This window comes from Alligator sinensis, unplaced genomic scaffold (genome assembly GCF_000455745.1).
Source record: "Alligator sinensis unplaced genomic scaffold, ASM45574v1 scaffold694_1, whole genome shotgun sequence".
Classification (NCBI taxonomy): domain Eukaryota; kingdom Metazoa; phylum Chordata; order Crocodylia; family Alligatoridae; genus Alligator; species Alligator sinensis.
Window position 1 is genome coordinate 454,105 of NW_005842339.1, and position 21,851 is coordinate 475,955.

Consider the following 21,851-nt stretch of genomic DNA (forward strand, 5'->3'; position numbering starts at 1 on the left):
AGAGTGACAGCTGCGTCTACTCCATCCTTTACACCCTCAGTCGGGAGAAAGAAAAAGCACAAGGACATAAGGAGAGTAGCTGTAATGAACACTGTTGGCCAAGAAGAATCTTGTCTTGCTCATATGTGCATAAATGAAAATCCACATACCAAAAAGGAACCTGTATGGACCGCTACTAAAAACAACTAAAAATAAAAGTGAAGCTTTTACAGTTGCCATAATTGTTCAATGTTTTCACACAACTATTGATACACACATGATATATTTCACTGTACACATAAAAGACCTATTCACAAAATAAGAGCATTCTTGCACATGTGCAAGAAAAAAAGATGTAATATACATTAAGAGCATGTTATGCTCAATAAACAGCACTGTTTCTGGTTCATTTCAAATCCTGACACATTTAATATACTTAAGTGGCAATACAGTGTTTTTCTTAAACCCAAAAATAATTTAAAGTCTAGTTTTTAGCACAAGTAAGACCATGTCTGCCTGATTCTGCTCATAATGCTTCTTTTAATACTCCTGTTCTTTGAAGACAAACGACCCTTTTTAAGTCGGTAACATTGTACATAAAGCATGATGATTCACAATACTTGCTTTTAAAATGGGCCAAAAATTACTCTCAAATGAATTCTGCTGGAAAACTTGTGTATTCGGGACATAGGACCATGGGCCCCATCCTATAAAATTCACTAAGCCAATGCAACTACATGCATATGTAAAGGCTTCTATTCTGATTAGATGCTGCATGATCATCAGGCAGCTTCATTAGATATTCTAGAACCATATTTCCTCACTTTCCAGTTAGCTAGGTTAGGATACATTCTTGCAATTTGATAAGATACATTCTTGTAATTTAATAAGATAAACATACAATCCCTCAAAAGTCAGTAGTTTCTACAAGGGATCGTGGAAAGTTACTACCATACCTGGAATCATAGGAGTACACTTAGAAAAAGGTGACAACTACAGATTATAAATTCCATGCATAGAGAACAGACACACAAAACTGGCGTAGAGAGATGTTTGTACATTTTGCCAGCTGACTCATCAGCCAGTGCCTTCATCAATAAACTAAACATCTGGTAGTGACTACTCCACACATTTCATGACAGTATTTCAACCCAACACTGAAACTGGTTTATAGTCCAGGGAAAACTAGCAGTCTTTCAAAACAGTATCTCAGAAAAGTTCTACCACTAAAATCTTATTATTTCCCACTTTATGTTTTGTTTAGGCTGAAGAAATCCAATATAACGTGAAACTACGTCAAACAATTTGCTTGAAACTACAGCAGCTCTAGTAAACTGTAGAGAGAGCACCATTTTATACACAAGAACCTGTGTACTGGGGAGATTTCTTTTATGTAGCTATAAAAGAGATGCATCATCATAAGCCAGCTATACAGTTAGAAGATTCTTTTATACAAAGAAAATATCCTTTGAACCAAAGGCATGATGAAGAATGCCAAAGCCCAAACCCCAAAGGAAATGACATCTTCTGTTTTTCCAGATTACTTAAAATGCTCAGACAAAAATTCTTTCAGCTGTTACCAAAACATTTCTAAGCAAGACATGCACTCAGCACCACCCTTCAAAGCCAAACTCTTTATAAAAAAAATAGAAACATCAAAAACAAAAATAAACAAACAACCCCAAACCTGTAATTGTCTTTTCCACGTGACAGAGGTTACATGTAGATAGTGCATTTTGTTGGCACTCATTACTGCTACCGCCAGAGAATAGAAACTCTCTGCAATCCTAATTTAACTCCACATAATAGTAAATAGCTCTTTGGAAAAGGAGTAAAAATCTCACAACCAAAACAGACAACACCTGCCTCCCCCCACAAATATAAACAAGGAGTTATTAAGACACAAGAAACACAAAGCCCATTTCTTTTCCTCTCGAGACACTCTGCAATTTGTGCTCACAAATAATTTCCTGAAAGTCTAACTGAAGCTTTGTTACCCCTACCTACATGCTGTCACGTGCCACGGTATAAAGGAACTCTCTTGGATAAACAATTCTAACTCAAAATTGAAGCATGGAAAATGTTACGAAATAAATCTAGGAGATTGTCTAGAAAGAGATTTAAGAGAAATTAAGTTTGATTGTTGTCTGACCCAAAAACTGATTAGTGCTCCCTGAAGAAGATCTATATGCATCAGGTAGCCTTTTCTCTCCAGGATCTTTAATTATCTCTACCCTCCTCTCTAATTAACGCTATTAACCCTTTTTGGACTTGCACCTGGCCCCTCCTCCTCCCACATAAAATTCAGTCATACAGTATCAGTGCATTATTCTGAGGAAGAATAAATGCTTCTCCTCTGTGTCTGCTCTGTCATATGGAAATTTCCAAGGCAAGGCTTGGTAAATGTTCCTGTCAGCTGAGAATTTACTCCTGACAAGACCATTTTTCTCCCACTGGTGGAAACCTGTGATCCTCAGTCCTGCGAAGTAGTAAATGAGAATTTTAGCTATACAGTCTATGATTGTTACTGGGACTGGTGTTTCAATACTGGAGCTGAAGACTTATCAAGCCCTAGGATTAAGTAAAAGTTCCTATACTACACAAGAATCTCTAGCCCTGCGCTGAAAGCTGGCCCACTGCATTTTCCATTTACTATTCATTGGGTAAAGTAGAGGAACAGCACCAGGATATCGTTTCTGCCACACTGGGAGCAAAGGCCCAGGCTAGAATGCAGAAGTCCCTTCCTCCCTTCTAGAGCAGCATCGATCTCATTGAGCCCAACACCTTCCCACTTGTTCTCCTTGCGCCCCACACATCTCCCTTTCTCAGCTGCCCAGGGGCCCAGCTTCAAGGGGAAGGCTGGGGAGTATTTTAGTTAATGCCAATCTGTGGTTAGGGCACTTTGGATGAGGCAAGGACGAGGGTTATAACCTGCTTCTCCTGCTCCCTAAGCAAGGGCCAAATCGCTAAGCTGACAGGTTAAAATGTAGGGGGCCTTCTCCTACCTCCACTGTATTTCGAAGAGGTACGCGAGTGCAACAAGTCTACTCTGCCACAGGTGGAAATAGACTCCCAAAAAAGGCGTCAATACCAAAACTGCAGTTCCTGGTCTTTGCCGATTTGTTCATAGACTATAAAAGACCTTATGGATGAATCATGGGAGCTCTCTCAGCCCTGCCTCGGAGCAAGACCCCTGTGATGCCAACCTTGTGGGTTAAAATGGCAGTGAACTCTAAAGGGTTCTAGCCTGAAGCAAACCCTAAACACAATTCAAATTCACCAAGGGAAATGCTTTCAAGTGCCCCACAGATGGGGCTCAAAACAGGAGCCTCAAGAGAAACACTGGTGTTGTGTCTGCTTTCTCTGGACTGGAGGACTGTATTGATAGGGTAGTAGGTAAGCAAGGAGTGAAGCAAGAGGACCCAATGCAGAAACAGCTGCATCAGCCCTAGATTACATAAGGGCAGGGAGAACAAGGCTGCTGTCTAAGAAGTCCTCCTGCACTTGCAATGTGCTCTCACCCCACCCACACCATGACCAACTGAGTTGCCACATATAGGATTTGGTCACTGTCCACATCACCAGTGGGCAGTAACATCCCAGACATCCTCCCATTGGCATGGTGCTGTTCAAGAATACACCATGACCAGGGGCACCTGAAAACTAGTGACTTTCTCTTGGTACATAACGATGGTGACCTTCACTTAGCCCCCAGCAGCAGCCCAGATACAAACTTACACTGCCCTAAAGGGGTTTCTCTAGATTTTCTGCACCTTCGACAAACTATGGCTAAAACAATGGGATTTGGCTCCTAACTCAGAGCATGACAACAAACACTGCTGGGAGAGAATGAAACTTTGGCACCTGGAGAAAAACCCAGAAGAGATTCTTTTTCTAGACATCACTCTGCAGAGTAACATGAAACAAATGAGGTGGAAGGAATTCAGAATTTCAGGTTCCCTGGGTCCAGCCCATTCCTGGAGATGACTTAAGCTCCGGGGACTTGAATGAGAAAGAAAAATGTGTCTTCAAGGATGGCTAAAGAGAGCTCTCAGAGAGGAGAATGGAGTTTCAAAGCTACCCACAGGGCCTGGAAAGGAAGGAACTCAGGACCCCTGTCCTCTTAACACTACCGTGCCCCTATGGTGTGTTTGCCCCTGCAGGACCTCTTGCAGGACTTGCTCTTTGGGACGGGGCCCATGTGTTGCTTGTCTGCCCTGTGAGATATTTCATGATCCTTTGGCAATGATGCTGGGGCTGTTTCCATGCCTGTGATGGCCTACACACACAGACTATTCTCTCCAACTCACATGAATCCCAAAGAGACAAGACACAGTCTCCTCATTCCTCTTTTTCTCTCATTGTACATGTTGGTGTTAGACACCTGGGTCTCTGACACCTGCTACCAGCGTGGAGGCATCTGGGTGGCCATGTTGATACTATGCCGGGGGAATTCTTTGGTCACACAGGCACACGCAGGACCTTCAGGAAAACAATTCTGCACATATGCCATGGTGGAGTCATGATAGCCCTCCCATTTGTGGACTCCAAAAGGACTCAACTGAAGCCTGATTGGGAACCTGACAGCAGCCCACCTGCCAAGGGCTGTGATGGGCACTGGGGCATGGTTTCCTGGGCATTGTCAGCGTGGGGCATTTGTCCAGGAAGCCCTGGAGAACGAGGCATAAAATATCTGTCTCCTCTTCTCTCTCCCTCTCCTGCTCCTGCCCTCCCTGACCTTTCCCACCTGTCCCCTCTGTCCTTCCTTCCCCTCTCTTCCCCTGCAGTGACAGGTGCCCATCACATTCTCTTCTGCTGGGGCTTTTCCATCAACCCTCCTCAGGCACAAATCTTTAGCTTCAGTCAAGTGCCCTGCCCCCCTATCCTGCCATGGCCTCAACATCATCTCCTTACAGTGTTTTCCATCTGCCTCCATATGTCAGGGACCCATCACCCCTCCCAAGCCTAGCACCATGGCCATGCCACCTCACATATCTGACCAAGATGGAATTTCATTGCTGTGGACATCTGAGGCCTGGCTCCCTACCCCACTTCCACATCTTCACCGCTGCCCTTGACCTCTGGGAGAAGGCCACCCTGCTGCTGACACTGGAGGGACTCAAATCCTGGCTCCTGTCCCAGATTAATTTATCACCAGCTCCCAGCGTGGCCTTCAGGGATGCCCTAATGATGCAGAATCCACATCTGCTGCTGCTGGGGAGACCCTAAGAACTGCTTCCTGCCCCATACATGACATCCCTGCTAGGTCCCCAGACAGCCCTGCTGGGAGGGTACTGGGAGTTCTGTAGAATTTGACATCCTAGCTTAGGCCAGGAGTTGAAAGGACAATTGGAGTCCCATGCACCCTGCAGTGAGGGACACTCTGCTTCTGCTGCTGTGTGGAAAACTGAGGCCTGGCTTTGCTCTGAATTTTACAGTGCTTGCTGGGTGGCTACTTAAGTTCTGCAGAAACAGATGCTCAGTTGCTGCTACCACTGCCAGCCCCAGACCTGAGATACCAGGAACTCTCGGGCTGTGGAGTTGTGGGCTGGGGGTGATCCATTGCTTCTGCTGCTGCAGGGGGGCCCAGCCCTGGCATTCAAACAAATGCTGGAAAGGAAGAGCCTCTCTTACTTGTGTAGGAAGTCCCAGGATGCACACCTGCTATCACCGCTGCTGGGGGGCATATGTGAAAGCTTTGCTCCATACAAGGAGGGAAGGGATATTCTGACAACCCAGCCCCCCCACCCCACCCACACACACACACAACAGCCTGTGCTTCTTCCTTGAAAGTGATGCTGGGGGCCACTTGTTTGGTACATGAGCTGCTCTTGGTGCCACTAATTACCCCACTGGGGACACTGAGGAGCTGCTGCTGAAGCCATCTGACTGCTCTTCTGTCCTGCTCAGGGCAATGAGAGAGGAAGGTCGAAAAGACCTCTGTGCTCTGGATAAAACCTAGTGGGGCTCCTCACTGTCCTTTCTGCAGGAACGCAGAGGAGCTACCTCCTTATACAGTCCCATGAAACCTGCTCTGCACAGAATGTATGTCACTTCCTGTTATGCAGCAGGGTCCGCCGGTTAGCCACCAGGCTCCTTTATTATATGGTTGCATATATATACGCGGGGGGACTGGAGTCTCCCCAGTTAAAAGTATCAGTCATCCAATCAGACAGAAGTCCTCCCACACGACTGAATGACCCACCAAGCCCCCAGATGCAGATTCCTTGATGTGAGGGGATCCAAACCAGCCCTCAGACAGTCCAGAGCCCAAACTTATTGCTCCAAACTGCCAGTCCAATAGCTGGAAGTAACACAAACAGATTAACAAGGCATGAACAGATCCTTCACGACTGACTTACTGAAAGGAGCCAGACTCCTTACAAATGCTGTCATTTGCCATTGAGCGCAGCCACTGCCCCCTAAGATCCTGGAAAGGAGCTGCGAAGCGCTCGTCTCAAATAAAGCAGAAATAGTGAAATTCCTGTGGGGAACTTTCCTAGGCAGGCTTGGTTGCCGCTCTGTCTTGCTGGAAGAGCTTGTGTTTGGTAATGTCTTGGGAGTACATGGGAGTCTGTTTAAGTTAGTAAAAATTATATATATATTTTCTGCCTATCTGCAATATCTAGCAGTATTGCAGGCGGTGATGGTTTCAAGAAGCCTCTACTGCCAATTATTTCACTGTGTGGAACTACAGAAGCAACAAAAAGAGCCAAACAGGTGGCTTCAAAGGGACTATCTCCTTCTCTTTAGCTTATGCTCTAATTAGAGGAGTAGCTCACTCCCCCAGTTTAAAGCTAGAGATCTGCTAAGAAACCTTGCTTCCTCACCCTCTTTCCATTTCTCTTCATTCCTTACTACTGGCTTGGAGCATTAATCCATCTCATCTCCGTTACACAAAGGTTAATTAGAGACATGTGGAAATAAGGATAGGGAGATAGAGAAAAGAGCATTGCTTTGCTTATTTTTTCACTTCTAGTGGTGCAGGACAAGTAACCTAACTGTTCGCAAGGAACTGCTACAGCACCCCTAAGTTCTCATCACCAATTAAAAAACTATCATCTAAGAAATAAAATCTTGCAATAAGAGCACATGCAAACTGTTCCTAGCTGTTGACTTTTACATAGACAAATTCTGATAAATTGAGTATATTCTCACCCTTTCAAATAAAGTGCTTTGGGGTCAGAACCTTGCAATTATAAATGCAAATTTCACCTATGCCCTACGGCATTTTGAAGACAGATTACTTTCACAGACTCCTTACAAAAGGAACACAGGAAGAATAGTTAACAGCTCTGATAATAAGCTGTGTAACTGTTGGAACATTTTTAGCATAATTTCTTCATTTTGTCATATTTCTACCAGCAGGAGTTGCATTTAGGGCAACATTCCTACAAAAGATGGAGTTGCAGCTGGTCAGAAATGTCACAAAAACATCTTGAGTTTGATGAACCTTCACTGAATCACAGGCAAGTTTGCCATCAGAAAGTTGCCTTGAATGCTATTGTGATATGGGAAGTGTGGACTTCTAGTTCCAGAACAACTCTGTCAAGCCAGAGCTTCCAGTCTCCCATCTGTGAAGCCAGAAGCCTGAAAACCTTGTAAGCCTCAGAGTCAAACTAGGGCTCAGGGCCCACCTCTGGAGCAGAGACCATGGAAGTCCTCAAAGCCAGAACTTGAGTGGTATTCCCTGGATTTCCAGGCTCACTGTCACAGGGTCTGGACCTTGATATATGCTTCCAGGATCTATGGCTCCAGGGCACTCCTGTCATTCAAACAGAGACCCCAGGGCTTCCAGACCTCTGGGCCAACTGGTTCCTGGATTCACCCAGTTCCTAACCTATGCCTGGTTCTGTTCTGATGCACTCAAGACTGATACTTCATTATGCATTACATATTGTTGTGCAGCACATTTTTTCAGTTTAGTGTTAACTAACCATGAGCCTGCAATGCAATGCTGCGGCTAGTAAAGCGACCAAAACGCTGGCTTGCATCCATAGATGCTTCTCAAGCAAATCCCGGGACGTCATTCTCCCCTTGTACTCGGCCTTAGTGAGGCCGCAGCTGGAGTACTGCGTCCAGTTTTGGGCTCCACAATTCAAAAAGGATGTGGAGAAGCTTGAGAGAGTCCAGAGAAGAGCCACGCTCATGATCAGAGGTCAGGGAAGCAGACCCTACAATGACAGGCTGAGAGCCCTGGGGCTCTTTAGCCTGGAAAAGCGCAGGCTCAGGGGTGATCTGATGGCCACCTATAAGTTTATCAGGGGTGACCACCAGTATCTTGGGGAACGTTTGTTCACCAGAGTGCCCCAAGGGATGACGACTAGGTCGAATGGTCATAAACTACTACAAGACCGTTTCAGGCTGGACATAAGGAAGAATTTCTTTACTGTCCGAGCCCCCAAGGTCTGGAACAACCTGCCACCGGAGGTGGTTCAAGCTCCTACATTGAACACCTTCAAGAGCAAACTGGATGCTTATCTTGCTGGGATCCTGTGACCCCAGGTGACTTCCTGCCCTTTGGGCAGGGGGCTGGACTCGATGATCTTCCGAGGTCCCTTCCAGCCCTAATGTCTATGAAATCTATGAACCATTCACACAGTTATCTAATAAAATAGATCTGTGCATTACATGTACATTAGAAAGACATCCACATAAGACCAAAGTCTACTGTCAAACCTAATCTGGCAAAAATCTCTCCTGTTTCTCAGGTTTTTTTACAGAATACCTCATGCTGAAATGTTCCCCTAAATATCTCGTTTCCCTCTTTCTTTTGTATCCCAAGATCTCCAGCCTACAGCCCATTTTGCCTAGAGGGCATTCTCCAACCCATAACCTTTTCTTTGCCTCACCTATCCACTAATGAACACCTATACCTCCTGACACGTCAGTCCTGTTTCTCTCATGCCCTAAATGGAGTGCAAGCACATGTACTTGCCACTACAGTAAAAGATTGGGTGAACAAGCAGAAATTAAATAAAACATTGCTGCCCATCTGAACCAGCAGAGATGCCCCCTCTAAAGTCATTCAGATAACCACTTTAATCAAAGACGATGGTCTGCACTAAACTGCTACATAACTGAATGTACTATGGCAGTGGTTGTCAACTGCAGGTATGTGTACCCTAGGGGTACTTAAAAAGGTGGTAGGGAGTATGCAGAACGGATAAGAAAATATTAGAGGTGCATTGATATATTGGTCCTGTATCAGATCAGCACCGACATAAGGAATATCAACTGCATTGGCAATGAGCTTTTTTTTACTAATGTGGCTGATAATGTAGCTGATAAATGCCACATGCACATGTGCAGCCACAGCGCAGCATGCAGGCAGCCAGGAGCACAGCCCAGCAGCATGGAGAGCAGCTGGGTCTGGCTGGTAAGTCTGCTGTGCAGGAAGGGGCGTAGGGAGGGGAGTAACTCAAGGCCCCAGTGGTGGGGGAGAGAGTGGGGCTAGGGCAGGGGCAAGGGCTACCCAGGGTGAGGTATGGGACTGAGCCTTGTGCGGGGGGGAGGGCGGCTCCCCCCGCTACATGTAACCCTGGGAGGGCATGGGGGACATGTGCCCCTGGTTCTGTGTTCGGGGCAAGAGCAGGCTGCGTTGGGGGCTGGGGCAGCGCCGGGCTGTTCCCAGCAGGGGGACTGAGCCAGGCTGTGCTGGGAGGAAGGGTTGGGGGGGCTACAGTGAATTCTGGAGTGGCTGCAGCCCCTCTCGGAGGCGCTTGGCCCAGCCCCCACCACGCAGCAGCGGGAGCTGCCCCCCTTCCCCACACCCTGCCGGACAAGCAGCTCGCAGCTTCATCACGCATTCAGCCCTGGCTGTGCAGTGCCTGCCACTGCCCCCTCCACCTTCCCTCCCTCAACAGACTTACCAGCCAGATGCTGCATATACTAATAATGTATTTAATGTTAATTAGTGTAGTCTGCCTTATATCACATAATTGGTAACATTAAAAACAAGAAAACAATATAAAGCTGAAACTTTGAGACAGAAAGGGTACACTTGTTTTAAAAAAAGTTGAAAACCCCTGTACTATGAGGTTATATAACAGATTGTTCAGCTTGCCTGTAGTTTTAAAAACTCCTCTACGCCTCTGCCTTGATCTTATTGAAGAGAACTAGGCTACTACTCTGTGCCTATATCCATATCCCTTAAGAAGCATTTAATGGGAAAAAACTTTAAGCACAGAAAAGAAAAGTCATGAGGAGTTAACATTTCAAAGCCATATTCTGAAAACAGAACAAAAGGTTGTTCTTAAACATACTAGCAGACAGTAATAAGCAAGAAAACAGGAAACAACCAAACTACTTATGCTTTTCAAACATGCTTGGCTCAAAAGCAGAGCCAGTCTGCTGACTGCCTGTCTCTTGTTCTGCACTTGGCTCCAATTATGGGCAGAAGAGACAGGAAGTCAGGAAAAGGAGGTTGTGGGACTGCTGCTGGAGGATTTCCTGTGCTTGCCTTCTGCAGGGTCAGACTGTATTGCTATCAATCAAGCTTGGGGTTTTCAGGGTAGACCATCAATGTGTACAAGCTTTATGTTAAGCTTACTAGTCAGTGTAGGCATACCCTAAATGTTCACAGTCTCCTGCCTGGTCATGAATCCAAGAAAATACTATTTTATAAATAAAATAATAGGTTTTTAAACTTGCAATTGGAATTCAGTAACAAAGATATCTTCAATCTTCACTGAAACAAAATACCTTTTTTTCAGTCACTGTGTACTCATGGGGGAAACAAATGCTCCTAGCAAACAGATTGCTGGAGTCCTGATATCTTACCGTTGATTCTGTTAACCCACCAACAGACACTGTGAGACCCAGCAACACATAGTACTGATATGCTGGCAAACCCAAAAGCTGGGTGATTCGAGGGAAGGCTTGTGAAGGGGCATTCCAATTTAAAGTTATAGTCTCTGACCTGTAAAAAGAAAAAAGCAAAGCAACAGGGCTCTTTATTTTTATTATTATTTTTATTATTATTACTATTTCTCCAGAGGGTCCTAGATTATATCCCCATTCAAAGCCAACACATCAACAAATGAAGAAACAGTCTCAGAACTACACAGAATAATACAGCATGATATATAACAAATATCTCAAAAACCATATTGGTTCTGCCCCATAACATATATCCTGACAGCAAGAAGCAACCAAGCGGATAATCAGGACATACTTTTAAGGCTACTTTAGAATAGCTCTAAAACTGAACTAGTGTAATACTGTGCAATTTTAGAGGCAACTATAGTAAAACAGTTTGGGCACCTATACGCATGCCTGACACCTGCTCTGACATGTTCTATTTAGACTAGATTAATTGAGTCTGCTAGAGCATTCTATTAGAGTGCTCCAGCAGCCTTGCGTCATGTGTATTCAGCATCCCTGCCATTTCAAAATAGCAGCAGAGGCACTTTCAAGCTCATCAAACAAGCTTCAGTTAAAGTGCTCCTGCCGCCATTTTGAAGAGCAGGACACTGAATACACAAGAAAATGGTGGGGTTTTAATCAGAGCAGCTCCCAAGAGCCATTACACTGGTGGTGTTTTAATCAGAGCAGCTCCCAAGAGCCATTCTAATTAAAAAGCCTCCCCCTCAATCCTGGAGCATGTGTAAAGATGCCCTTTGGTCGTGAGAGACCAGCTCCACACTACAGATAAAAACAGTAATACTTTTTATTATTCTAAATCAATTTTTTTTTTTAAATATTAAAATCAACAGAGGTTTGGAAGAAATACAACTTCTCCAGTGTTGGTGTATATCCCACATACTCCATTTAGTGTAAAAGCAAGTTTTCTCTGGGAGCAGATTATCCAATAGCTGCTCACTGCAGGTTCCTTACCCTGAGGCAGCAGGCACTGGGTGTCAGAATAAAAGATGATGAACAAGTTGTCATACTGGAACTGGCCAGTGGACTAATTCCTATATTTGTAATGAGTTTTTAGCAATGTTTATTATATGATGGTTTCTGACAAAAAAATTATAATGTAAACAAATTACCTTGAATACATTTTTGGTAATTTACACTTACATCAAGCTCTCAACTGAAAATCCCCTTGGTAAAACTCATTTTTCAATTGTGAATTCTTTAACTAGATGGAAATCCAATCTTTCTTACGCATTTTTTCATTTTGATACAGACCAAGAAGGAGAGAGATTTAGCTTAGAAAACCACTTTCATAAATTAGAAGTAGCAGATAAAGAGCTAGATTACCTCGGAAATATTCTTTCTAATTCTTCTCGATGAGGTACATGTGGAACTGAAGGGCTGTCGAAGTGCAAAAGATTGAGGAACACAGATCCTGCATGAGCCCGAAATCTATCAATTTTTTCAGCTGATTGTTGGGCCAAGCAGCACATAATTTGTTGACACCTACAAATGTAAAAACATGAATACATCCATCACATCACAAAAATAAAAATATTGTATGTATTCATATACCACATGCACCACTGCCTCAAAAATTAGCAATTCAAAATGTGTGGGGAGTGTCTTGAGAAGAACTTAACTTCCATACTGAAATGGAAGCAGGTGGACACTGGAATGGTAGAAGAGGGATGTGCTCGCTTACCCAGAGCTAAAACCCCTGGTCACATGGGGCAGAGATGGAGTCCCCTTGTCAAAATTATCTCCCCAGGTTTAACACTCTCACAGCTACTGCCAAACTGGCAGTTGTTGTTGACTGAGCAGCAGGAGGAAGGGCAGTGATGCTGATGAGGGGATTTGGTTACATGCAGCTGGAGTAAGCTGGTGCCGGGGCAAGCAAGACTGGGGGAGGGTAGGGGGGGGAATTCTTCATTCTGCTTTCCCAAAACAAGGTGCATGTCTTATTTGGGGATGTGTGGTATGCAAGTAAATATGGTACTCTACACATCTGAAACAAAAATTCTTTACAGTAATGGTTAAAAATATAATTCTTCTATCTGTTACTCTATTGAGATATTCTACTATAGAACAGAGTTCTTGCTTCAACTTTCATAGTGAACAATATAAATGATACATGGCTTAAATATAGTATTTAGGAATATATTCAATTTTCCAAAGATTAATCTATAAAATACTTGTAGGTCTAAACAAGCAAAACAATGCAATTAATACTGACATATACCTCACATTTATGTAGCAACCTTTGCCCTGTGCTTTATGGACTGGACGTACAGCATAAAGATCACCAAAGAAATTCAGTCACTTCAGATGGAATGTATCAGTAATCCTAACAAAACTGTGCTTTCAAGCAAGATATGAAATACATAGGGAACCAATTCTTACTCCTTGGCCAAATATCCATCCTAAAGCTTGGTGATGCACACATCAAGGAGAGTACACAAATAAAACATAGCTTATACTCTAATCTCAGCTGTATTTGAGCTGCCTCACTCACACCTCTAAATTCTTGACTCAAGTTTTTCAAGGCAGCTTTTCTCAAGTTTTTCTCTGTTGTACAAATCCTAGCATCTCTTTGGGCCTGACAAATAAAAATAGTAGTAAACATGAGAAGTACTACTTGTGTTATACTTTAAATTGGGGTACCCACACTATTTTAATAAACATAACATGATCTTTGTCATCACTGTTAAGCCATCAGAATTATTCTTTCAAGTCTTATTCAAAAGTCTACCTTTGCAACAGTCTCAAACAGAAAAATTCACTTCTCACAGAACCCAGAAATTTCCTTCAAGGTGTCTCATTCACATAGCTACTTTTTTTTTTTAATATAAGAAAGGAAACAGTGCACACATTCAGCTGACTGATACAGATTTACAGAATGGAGTACATACATTCTCTCTCTCTCTCTCGCTCTCAAAAAGGTTCTGATGCAGATAAAACTAACCAGTTTTGAAATCTAGATTCTTTTATCCATAAAAATTCTGTTCAACAGGATTTAAAATGTGGAGCACTGGAGAAACTCTGTTTATAGTTTTGATTATTTCCTTATTAAAAATGCTAAGACAAAACAATGAAATAGCCAAATTCAGTCCTGCATTCTGTCAAGGATTAGGAAGATAGAGCTCTTCTAATTTATTATAAAATGAGATTCTAAGACCTGTAAAGCAGGGGGTTGCGAAACGGGCCATATTCGATTTGGATTTGACCCAAATTGGGCACAGTGATTCAGTTCGTTGATTTGGATCACTGTCCTGATTCAATGCTGATTCGGAGAATCTGAAGATTCAGATCACTGTCCCAAATCTGAAGATTCAATGCCGATTCGGAGAATCAGCGATTCGGGCATAGACACAGCTTTAAACATTTTTTCTACATACCTTGAGGTTCCAGCCACGGCTTGTGACCACTGAGATGGTGGGGTGGATAGAGCATCCTATAGGAGCATGGGGGGCCCCCTGCATGCTCAGCGGCAAACCCGGACTTCTGGGTCCATCGCCAAGCGCGTGGGTAGCCTCCCCCACACCATCCCCAGCTCAGCAATCAGCCGCAGGGGGACCCCGGGTGCCCACCCAACCCAGGAGGCACCAGTTGCCAAGCCGGGGGGCAGGAGAGTCCCCCACACGCTCCCCAGCGAACCTGAAAGTGAACTGGAAGTACTTCTGGTCCGCTGCCTAGTGCACTGGGGACACCCCCCTGCACTCCCATGGGATGCTCCATCCTCCCCACCATCTCAGCATTTACGAGCCTGGTACCTTGAGGTATGCAGAAAAAAATATTTAAAGCTGTGTCTATGTCTGAATCATCGAATCTTTCCGAATCTCTCTGAATCAATTCAGAGGGCTCTGATGCAATTCAGACAGATTAAAGGGTCTGCTGATTCAATTGAGATTCAGAGATTTAGCTGCCGAATTGGGCCGAATCGAATCAGCGACCGAAGTTTCACACAGCCCTACTGTAAAGATATCGAAAGCTGTTTTCCTGATACGCCTAAATGTTTGAGCAGGTGAGTTCTACTCAGCAGCCAAGGAAGATAAAAGGGTCAGAGGCTCTCTGAGGAAAAGACAATTCTAGAATAGAAGCAAAGTAGTTCTCCAGAGGAATACTCTAGGAGGACCCTTGATCAGGAAAAGCAAAGGTTAAGGTTTATTAGGGAGGAGTTGGGTACAGGATTTTTAAGTGAACAATAATAGCAAACCCAAGAAAGGGAGCAAATTTAGACCAGCTCATATACGTATGCATTACTATTTCCCTACTGTACCAAGGTGTTCCAAAGTTTAATACATTTCTATAAAAGGCTTTGTGACGCTCAGTTAAAAGACATTATATGTAGTATACAGGAAACATTTTTATGTAGAGTCATACTCAGGACCTTGCAGGTCCCATAAAACAGTATATATAACCCATAAAGAAAGGCATATAAAATAGGCAAACTACTCACATGTTGGCACTAATTAATGTGGGATCATTCTGTACCAGCAAAAGCATCAGCTCCATCAGACTTGTCATAGCAGCTTCTCGTACCCTGTTGGAATACAGAACTTAAATAAATGTACAGATGTAATTGGATCAGGCATGCACTCAAAAAAAAAAAAAAATCAAATTCAGTATTGAAATTAGGTACCTAAATAAATTACTAGACATTTTAAAAGGTTCAGTTATGAAAAGATAAACTCACTCACTGATTTTTTAAGCACTCAAGCATGAAAATTTTAACCACTATAAAAGTTCAATATTAGTAAATTTTATATATGCTTATGTTACATCTATGAATAGCTGCTGTGAGCTGTTCAGGCAGATCATGAAGTATATTTTTGCAAATTCCTATGTTTAATTTTCACAAATAAAATAAGAAAAAAAATCCACTCTCCAAAATGTGCTAACTACATACAACCAGAAATTTGAACATAATGGCTAAATTATAAACATCAGAATTTCATACAGATTATTAGCTATAATAATGCCAAGTGGTGCCTATAGCTTCTTAAATATATTTAGGTTGCCTTTAAATTTACACATCAACATCTTCCCATTTTAATATGAACTCAAAATCTCTCTCTCTCCCTCTCTCACTCTATATATATATAAAATGAAGTGTATGTCTGTATGTACACATTAGGCCTGTGCGAAGCAGCTAGTATTTGCTTCAGATTTGGCTGATTCGGGGGACAGTGATTCGAATCAGTGTCCCAAATCTATTTGGCCAAAACTGATTCAGAGATTCAGCTGCTGCCGAATCAGAGGAATCTCACAGGCCCCATCCCCCATCCACTCTCCCAGCTCCCAGCATTTTGAAAAAAAAATGGGCTGCTGCCTGGCAGGGGGGCAATTCCCACTGCTCCATGCCACGTTAGGGGCTCTGTGGGCTCCCCAGGCCCTGCCTGCTCTTCCAGCCCCCACCCATGGCCGCCCCACCCGCCCCAGCTCCAGCCCTTTAAAAAAATGAAACAAAAAAAAAAACCTGAACTCATCAGATCTCTGTAGCTCTGAGGCCGCTGCAGTAGCCAGTGAGTCTAGGGTTTTTGGTTGGGGGTTTTTAGACGGCCTGAAGCTGGGGTGGGGAAGACAGCCATGGGGGGGCTGGGAAAGTGGGCAGGGGCCAGGGGACTCGTGGTAGAGCCCACCACGTGATGTGTGGCAGCAGCGGGCATCACCCCCCCACCGGGGTCTGGCAGGGGTCCCCCCATGGTCCCCTCCCCCCTCATCCAAGTCCCCCTCCCCCATCCCCTACTTACTAGCTCAGAGTCCGGATCCAGATCCCTGCTGCAGCCGGCGGAGACTGCCTGAATCGCTGAAACTCTAAGAATCTTTCCAAATCGATTTGGAGAGCTTCAAATCGATTCGGACCTTTTAATTGGTCCCCGATTCGATTTGGATTCAGAGATTCAGTGGACGAATCAAGCCGAATCTCCTCCGTACCAAATCAGCACCTGAAGCTTCGCACAGCCCTAGTATGTATGCATGTTCATTTATAACTCGAGAATGCTGGTCCTATCTACTCCAAAGCTTCCAAAATCACTGAATACCACCCGAAGAAAATTATGAGTGGGTTATTTTTCACTTGACCCTTTTTAGGGCTTCCACATTGACTGGGATTATTTCATTTCTCAGATAACAAACTGGTACCACTCCGTTTTGGATGCAGTGAATTCAGGTCATTTGTCCACATTAAATATTAAAGGCTAAATATGTCGTACTATGTTCTTTCAAAATAAACAAACACTGCAATTACAAAAATAACAACCCAGGCGAAGACTGCGTACTTCAGCTAAAATTAACAAATTGCACCTGTAGATTGTAAAAATAAAGATGCCATAATTCTGTAGAAATTCTGAAGTCAGCAGAAAGGGATTGTCTATAAAGTTTAAAAATGGGTGGGCCACACTTATAACAAGAAAGTCAAACTACTTATGAAACAGTGAAGAAATTCAATCTAAGTTTGGCAATCTTCCATAAAGGAATAGTTTTCCTTTTTCATACAATATCTTACTATTAGATATTCATGTTTTCCACCTGTAGACAGATTGGACATGTCCCAGCAAACAATGTCATAAGGAATGTTAAGTTCACATAGACAAAGTTGCTAGTTAACTTTCCCACGATTCCTTTAAAGAAACACACACACACACACACACACACACACCCCTTTACAGAGGAGATAGGCATATAGAAGTTTATGATGAGGAAAGCCTTTTTTTTAGTTACATGTTTCTGTTATTGTTGACTTTGTCTGATACTGCTAAAACATTTTTGATGGAGATGCACCTCCAAAGATCACCTGAATTTTAATGAGAACTGGGCACTTAACTCCTTTACGGTCCTTTGAAAATCCCAGTCTCTTGTTTCCTTATTTCAACAGAAAGCAAGAGAAAAAGTAAGGAGCAAAAAGAATAGATAATTTAATAAGGGATTGTCTCCATGTAGTTATTCACATGAATTTCCCCTACAGAATAAGATATTCCAAAACAGCAATTCTGCAACAGCCCTCCTGTGGGCAGTCTGGAAGAGCTTACTGTGTGCACAGAGCTCCCATAAATGGAGTTATCTATAATACTTTATTCCACAAGAGACAGAAAAGGTTCTTTGGGTAAATCTGATATCTTTTATTAGACCGACTCAAATAGCTGGAAAAAGTCTTCTTTGCAAGCATAGCAGCCTCTAGCTTCTTTACTATTCATTCCATCCAGGAAGAGCACACAGCAACTGCAGATGCTTCCTCAGCCTAACGAAGGGTATTTATACCTGAAAGCTTGCAAAGAAGAATTTTTCCAACTATCTGAGTTGGTCTAATAAAAGATATCCTTAGACCAACACGGCTACAACCTATACCCTTATTCCACAATAGCTATTCTGATTAATTTTCTCATCTGGACAAGACCTAAAAGTAAGGAGATGAGGAAAGGAGCAACCCCCAAGTCATCACCTGCCATGAATATCAGGAAAGAATTCATGAGCATCACAACAAAGATAAGTCTTAAGCAGGTACTCATTTTTCCCCCCCAGACGTTGCACCTGTAATTAAGGCAGCTAAAAAGTATCAAATAATTTTCCTTATGTTGATTTTTTCCACATAAACAGTTAATGCAATTATTGCACAGATGTTAGTAAACAGTCAACGAAACAGAAAATTATTCATAAATCACTCTTTGTAAGAGTATTCCACTAGGAGTTTAACCAACCTATGCCCTCAATTTATGGTACCAAATTAAAACTATTAAATTTGATAATGCCCCCTTAAAGCCACATGGATCAGTATTTACTAATTAGTGTTCGTAAAGTGGCTTCTAAAAGTTTTGACAACCAGAAGGCCTCCTCAAAAGTACTTTTGCCATAACTGAAAGGTGGATACTGACAGAGGGAGGACAACACAAAGGAAAATTATGTATCTGTTGTGGATTTTTTCTTTCCAAAAGAGCTCACAGGTAGATACCATGGAGCCATCAATAAAGGGCAGGAACTCCAGGGAAAGTTTTGAAAGTAGCTACTCACTACATCATAAGCACATGCTACATTTCACCTCTGTGAAAAAATGCAGTTATCACACCAGCATACATCAGATCTTTTACTGATTCAGATATGTAAACATGTATCACCACATTTGCCAGGAAGGTGAATGGCCATGTGTGGATCTATTTTAGTTTATACCTTCACAGAACAATTATAGGCAAGTATATTTTCTTAAAATATTTAATGCATACTATCCATAATGCATGCACATACTTAGGAGACTAAAAAACTATGTGGGTGGTCTCTCTAAACACAAGAAGCACTAGCCACTAGGAGAAACTAACACATGCAAATTGTCACTCATTGGTAAGCAAGTGCCAGCTCTCCAATACAGAAATATCACAACTAAAACAATACAAAAGGCAGCTTTACAACATTTCTTCTTTCCTATTCAAGTAAGAAGAATAAATTTTAATGGTCATATGAATCATTTATTCCTCATCTCCTTCATCATAGCAAGGGTGGGAAAGCCCATGTTTTGTCTGCAGCAGCAAGTTTTAATGACAGCTTTGGCAGTAAATAGAAGAGGTAAAAAATGTGGGCCCTCGCCCCAGAGCAAGTAATAAAAAAGGCAAAAAAAAATAATTGAACTTTGACAGGGATTATTATGACACTAGCTAATTGCCCGACATGAATGATGGAGTGTTTAAGGGAGTGTTTACATGACCCTCCTCCTCTCCTGCTCACCCTTCGGGGCCAGCCATGTAAACAGTCCCTCTGCTGCCGTCACATCCTCCTGCAGCCTCTGACATGGCAGCTCCCTCCTCCCTGCCCATCTCTGCCTCCTCCCGCGAAGCAGTGGGGCTTCCCTTCACCTGAGGCGGCAGTGGCAGCAGCAGCAGCAGCAGCAGCTCTCTCCCTGCCCTGCCTGCCCCACCTCCGCCTCCTCCCACAAAGCAGCAGGGCTTCCCACCACCTGAGGAGGCAATGGCGACAGCGGTGGCTCCCTCCCCCCTGCCCACCCCTGCCTCCTCCCGTGAAGCAGCGGGGCTTCCTTCGACCTGAGGTGGCAGCAGCAGCGGCTCCCTGCCCCCCACCTCCTCCCATGGAGCAGCAGGGCTTCCCTCTGCCCGAGGAGGCAGTGGCGGCGGTGGCAGCTCCCTAACCTCGACCTCCTCCCATGGAGCAGTAGGGCTTCCCTTCGCCTCAGGAGGTGGCTGCAGCAGCTCCTTCCTCCCCCTGCCCCACCCCGCCCACCTCCACCTTCACCTCCACCTACGGAGCAGCAGGGCTCCTGCCTCCCTGCCTGAGATGGCAGCGGCTCCCTCCCTGCCTGAGGAGGCAGAGTCCCCACAGCCAATCGCCACTGGCCCTCTGGGCTTTGCATGCACAGTTGCCCAAAAGCATTATGGACAGACATACAGACAGACAGACTAAGCCCTTTATTATATTAGAATATGGGACAGGTCTACACATGCACATTTACTGCACAGTAAGCAAAATTACTGTGCAGTACAGGCATGGGTCTACACATACACATCTGTACTGCGCAATAAATATGGTGACTTAAGCTGACTTGCATGTAAATTTGATACCTGCATCATGCTTGATTAGTTACTACGCAGTAACACACATGTAGACGCCTTACTGCGCAATAATGCTGTGTGTGGACTGATTTCGGACTAACTTTAATCCCAAACCAGTCCACACACAGCGTTAATGCACTGTAATGCCTGCACATGTAGACGCTGGCCTATTTCTGCTTACTGTGAAGTAAATTTAAGCCAGCATGAATGCACATGTAGACACACCCACTGGGAATGCACATGTAGACATACCCACTGGGAATCCCTGCCCAGCCAGAGCCTCACTGCTAGCTGTCCCACCAACGGATTGGGGCAGGGGGCTGGCACTTGACCCTCCCCTGCAGCTCTTTCCAAATCCCCTTCCCCAAACAGGGAACCAGGACATTGTCCCTGCTCCAACAGCAGGCAGCCTCCTGGGGGCAGGGATCAATGCCTCAGCCCTGCCAGCCCATAGGCTAGCACCCAGGGGGAGCCTAGAGCTCCTGCTGGTGGCAGCAGGGGCCCATTGCAGGGCCCCAGGAAGCAAGAGCTGTTTGCTGCCATTAGCAGCAAATCTGCTCCCACTTCTCTACACGTGTAGATGCTTGCCTGGGAGCATTTACTCATGAGTAGTTTACTTGTATGTAAACTGCTCCCAGATCTAATGCACATGTAAACACACCCACTGTCACCTTACTATTATCTTGGAAAAACATACAAGATAAAGCAAAGAAACTGGATCATAGAACTGGGTCTATCAGTTACATACAAAGTATACTGACAACCATGCTATTATAGCTCTCAGGAAGATACTCCTCTAGTCATTTAGGCTGGATACCTTATTCTTTCCTTTCTCTCTTAAGCAGAGATGTAGTACTCTTGGACTTCATTACAGAATTGTTGTAACTTGTCCCAGAGTTGGCTGGACCACGGTGGTAGATATCATAATCCCTCCCTGTACAAAACTTGTATATGATGGTTTATTATTGTTGTTTTAAACTACATGGTGGTCTGTTGGGATTAACAACACTCTACCATAAAATAATGTTACACAAATTGTACGACTGTCATTATTATCCATATCTAGGTCATGTTGTCGGTTATGGGCTGTGCTACTGTAGTTCCCATTCATGGTGGTAATTACATATTTAGCTTAAGGCACCTGCCTTTGTATTTAAGTTGCCTAATATGTGAAAGTCTTTCTAGAGACAAATTTGATTTATGTAAAATCCCAACAGGTTCTTGGCTTTTTGACAGAAGTGCAGGGGACAAACTAACATAAATTTAGATAGTTACAGTTGGTTAAGTAATGATAGGCAAAAAGATACGTTCAACATGTCTATACCCTTATCTCATCCCCTCCTTCCTAAATAATATGCACTTTTATGATTTTGGTCCATGTTTGACTTTTATGGGATTTTTTTAAAATCATGCTTACTATCTTCTTTACTCAAGGTTATGGAGCTTTTTAATCAGCAT

General features: G+C 43.7%; 1 protein-coding gene across 1 annotated transcript in view; it reads right to left on the reverse strand.

Moving 5' to 3' along the window:
• Positions 1–21,851, reverse strand: part of TBCD (tubulin folding cofactor D) — a 219,281-nt gene that overhangs the window by 28,146 nt on the left and 169,284 nt on the right. Inside the window, 3 exon segments of the mRNA XM_006028735.3 lie at positions 10,762–10,900; positions 12,190–12,348; positions 15,302–15,385. Coding sequence (XP_006028797.3) covers positions 10,762–10,900; positions 12,190–12,348; positions 15,302–15,385 — 382 coding nt within the window.